The sequence below is a fragment of the Salvelinus sp. IW2-2015 genome, unplaced genomic scaffold (genome assembly GCF_002910315.2).
Source record: "Salvelinus sp. IW2-2015 unplaced genomic scaffold, ASM291031v2 Un_scaffold3770, whole genome shotgun sequence".
NCBI classification, from domain to species: domain Eukaryota; kingdom Metazoa; phylum Chordata; class Actinopteri; order Salmoniformes; family Salmonidae; genus Salvelinus; species Salvelinus sp. IW2-2015.
The window spans coordinates 47,356-51,464 of record NW_019945044.1 but is presented as its reverse complement, the minus strand read 5'-3'; the positions used below and the strand labels follow the sequence as shown (position 1 = coordinate 51,464).

The 4,109-nt window shown below is 41.9% G+C and overlaps 1 protein-coding gene across 1 annotated transcript in view; it reads right to left on the bottom strand.

The window, feature by feature from the left end:
• LOC139026041 (zinc finger protein 135-like) overlaps window positions 1–2,083 on the bottom strand; it is a gene marked incomplete at its 3' end in the record, with an annotated part of 4,923 nt that extends 2,840 nt beyond the window's left edge. Inside the window, exon 1 of the mRNA XM_070441341.1 lies at window positions 1,952–2,083. Within this exon, the coding sequence (XP_070297442.1) occupies window positions 1,952–2,075 (124 nt within the window). The remainder of the gene's footprint in view (window positions 1–1,951) is intronic.
• Window positions 2,084–4,109: the final 2,026 nt, after the last annotated feature.

The following is a 4,109-nucleotide window of genomic DNA, read 5'->3' as shown; positions in this document are numbered from 1 at the left end:
GGCCTGGTGTCAAGAAGTGGCCAAGCAAAAGAAGCCATCTTCTCTCCATGAAAAAACATCAGGGATCAGACTGATATTCTGGCAAAAGGTACAGGGATTGGACTGCTGAGGACCTGGGGTAAAAGTCAATTTTCTCTGAATGAATCCCCTTTCCGATTGTTTGGGGCATCCGGAAAAAAGATTGTCTGTCCCACAGCCCAGGCAGGCAAATCATAAATAAATCTCCACTAAAGAAAAAAGGATCCTAAGGAACAATTTTTACGCAATGCTTTTAGTCTAACATTTGGTTTACAACATTTGTACAAACTATCTGCCTCTCCAACGCTCTGCAACAAAATGTTGCATATTCAAGAAATGCGATCTACCAGCCTGCCTTGAAGAATAAACATCACCGGATGAGAGCAACCTTTTCTGAGCCACTCGAAAATCGAAGCATCATCAATCACATATTATGGATATATTTTAAAGAATATTCAATAGAAAACAAAAGTTTACGAAAATTGCATCTGGTTTGCTGTCATTCCAGCTTCCAGAGTTTGATGTGATTGTGTTAACTAGTGCGGGAGAAGCCACGTTAGCCTAGCCTGCAAAGCAAACCATATTCTGTTTAGAACAAACAACCAGTGTGCTTGGCTAGAAACTATGCCAACAGAAAGGGCCAACCAGTGTGCTTGGCTAAGAGACTATGCCAACGAAGGCAAACCGTGTGTGCTTGGCTTTAGAAACTATGCCAAAGCAAGGGCTGCGCAACACAGTGTGCTTGGCTAGAAACTATGCCAGATCAGAAGGGCCAACGACAGTGTGCTTTGGCTAGAAACTATGCCAACGCGAGGCAACCATGTGGCTTGTGGCTAGAAAACGCCACGGACCATGTGCAGAAACTGCGCAAAACAGTGGTTGCAAACGTGGGACAACACGTGCTTTTGTCTCTAAACCTCAGAAAATATAACTAAATACTCGTCTTATTTTCGCGGACTATCAGTGGATTCGGAAGTATTACAGACCCCTTCCCTTTACCAACATTTTGTTACGTACGCCTTATTCTAAAAATGTATTAAATTATAATTTATTTTCCTACATTCAATCTACACGACAATACCCATATAGACACTAACAATCAAAGGGCAAAACAAATTCAATGAAGTTAAATTTCTCAGAAATGACCAAGTTAGCCCTCGCTACTCTATCTCGCTGTAACTAATATACCCCTCAGACGGGGTAGCCAACAGTCCTGGAACTATAGATGTATTGGGGGCATTCTATAAATATAAGTCTCCAGAAATCAATGGATATGCCTTTATTGGGCCAAACGTAGACCCCTTTAATTAATTATTAGCCCAAACGTATACCACGGGAGGTGGTAGCATCTAACGATTGGATTTAAGTATTTCCTGGGCACCGCTCGGTGGTGTAAGGGACGACCTTTTAAAGAAACACTGCATACTGACTATGGATATTCATTCTGACATGGAATACGTGCTGCTACAGTGATACAGATTTGGTCATAAGTKATCCAACGCATTCGCTATGGAACGCAGTAATCCAACGCATCCGCAACGCAGTAATCCAACGCATTCGCTATGGAACGCAGTAATCCAACGCATCCGCTATGGAACGCAGTAATCCAACGCATACGCTATGGAACGCAGTAATCCAACGCATCCGCTATGGAACGCAGTAATCCAACGCATCCGCTATGGAATGCCAGAGACCCAATCTTATTAATAAATTAAATAATGAATAAAGGGGTCTAAGTTCGATCAAGGCATATATATCATTACTTTTAAAAAATCCCCAAATGTATGGAACAATCACAGATTAGCTCCTTCAACAATTCCTACAGAACAGAACAACATATTCAAGTGTAGAACTTCAGTAGAATGCCCCTTAAAACCCCCGCATTAGGTCAAGAACTGTATAGCTTGTGCCCKTATTTTAAGARGGTACTCACTGGTGTTATTCGGATCTTCAGGCTCGTCCTCCTCCTCATCCCCGTCTTCTTTTACTCCCAAAACGTCTTCCTCTTTTGAGACAGCCTCCTCTTCCACTCCAACAGGTTCTTCCTCTTCTTCCATTATANAAAAATCCTACAATGTGATTTTCTGGAATTTTTTTTCTCATTTTGTCTGTCATAGTTGAAGTGTTCCTATGATGAAAATTACAGGCCTCTTTCATCTTTTTAAGTGGGAGAACTTGCACAATTGGTGGCTGACTAAATACTTTTTTGCCCCACTGTACATCTACATGACGTATTGTTACATCATGTAGGAGCAGTATAGACCTAGTCTGTTCATTATATACATCGACATAATGTATTGTTGCACCATGTAGGAGCCGTATAAACCTCGTCTGTTCATTATACAGTCGTGGCCAAAAGTTTGGAGAATGAAACAAATATTAATTTTCACAAAGTCTGCTGCCTCAGTTTGTATGATGGCAATTTGCATATACTCCAGAATGTTAGGAAGAGTGATCAGCTAGAAACTATGTCAACAGAAGGGACAACCAGTGCTTTTGTCTCTAAACCCCAGAAAATATAACTAAATATTGTCTTATTTCCGGACTACAATGCATTCGGAAAGTATTCAGACCCCTTCCCTTTTACCACATTTTGTTACGTTACAGCCTTATTCTAAAATTGATTAAATAATTTATTTTCCACAATACCCCACAGACACTAACAATCAAAGGGCAAAACAATTAAATTCAGAATTGACCAAAGTTAGCTCGCTAACTCTATCTCGCTACGTAATATACCCCTCTGACGGGATATGACAGTTGAACTAAATGTATTGAGCATTTATAAATTATAGTCTCCAAGAATCAATGGATATGCATTTATTGGGCCAAACGTAGACCCCTTTAATTAATTATTAGCCCAAACGTATACCACGGGAGGTGGTAGCATCTAACGATTGGATTTAAGCATTTCCTGCTCACCGCTCGGTGGTGTAAGGGACGACCTTTTAAAGAAACATTGCATACTGACTATGGATATTCATTCTGACATGGAATACGTGCTGCTACAGTGATACAGATTTGGTCATCCAACGCATTCGCTATGCAACGCAGTAATCCAACGCATACGCAACGCAGTAATCCAACGCATCCGCTATGGAATGCCAGAGACCCAATCTTATTAATAAATTAAATAATGAATAAAGGGGTCTAAGTTCGAGCAAGGCATATATATCATTACTTTAAAAATCCCCAAATGTATGGAACAATCACAGATTAGCTCCTTTAACAATTCCTACAGTACAGAACAACATATTCACATGTAGAACTTCAGTAGAATGCCCCTTTAAAACCCCACATTAGGTCAGGAACTGTATAGCTTGTGCCCCTATTTTAAGACGGTACTCACTGGTGTTATTCGGATCGTCAGGCTCGTCCTCCTCCTCATCCCCGTCTTCTTTTACTCCCAAAACGTCTTCCTCTTTTGAGACAGCCTCCTCTTCCACTCCAACAGGTTCTTCCTCTTCTTCCATTATACCATCCTCCTTTTCATTTAATGTGACAGCCTCCTCTTCCACTCCTTCCATTATACCATCCTCCTTTTCATTTAATGTGACAGCCTCCTCTTCCACTCCTTCCATTATAACAGCCTCCTTTTCATTTAATGTGATAGCCTCCTCTTCCACTCCTTCCATTATAACAGCCTCCTTTTCATTTAATGTGACAGCCTCCTCTTCCTCTTTTACTCCAAAAGGTTCTTCCTCTTCCTCTTTCACTGTGACAGCCTCTATCCCCTCTTCCTCTTTCACTGTGACAGCCTCTATCCCCTCTTCCTCTTTCACTGTGACAGCCTCTATCCCCTCCTCCTCTTCCACTGTGACAGCCTCTATCCCCTCTTCCTCTTTCACTGTGACAGCCTCTATCCCCTCTTCCTCTTTCACTGTGACAGCCTCTATCCCCTCTTCCTCTTTCACTGTGTCAGCCTCTATCCACTCTTCCTCTTTCACTGTGACAGCCTCTATCCCCTCTTCCTCTTTCACTGTGACAGCCTCTGTCCCCTCTTCCTCTTTCACTGTGACAGCCTCTGTCCCCTCTTCCTCTTTCACTGTGACAGCCTCTGTCCCCTCTTCCTCTTTCACTCCAAAAGGTTC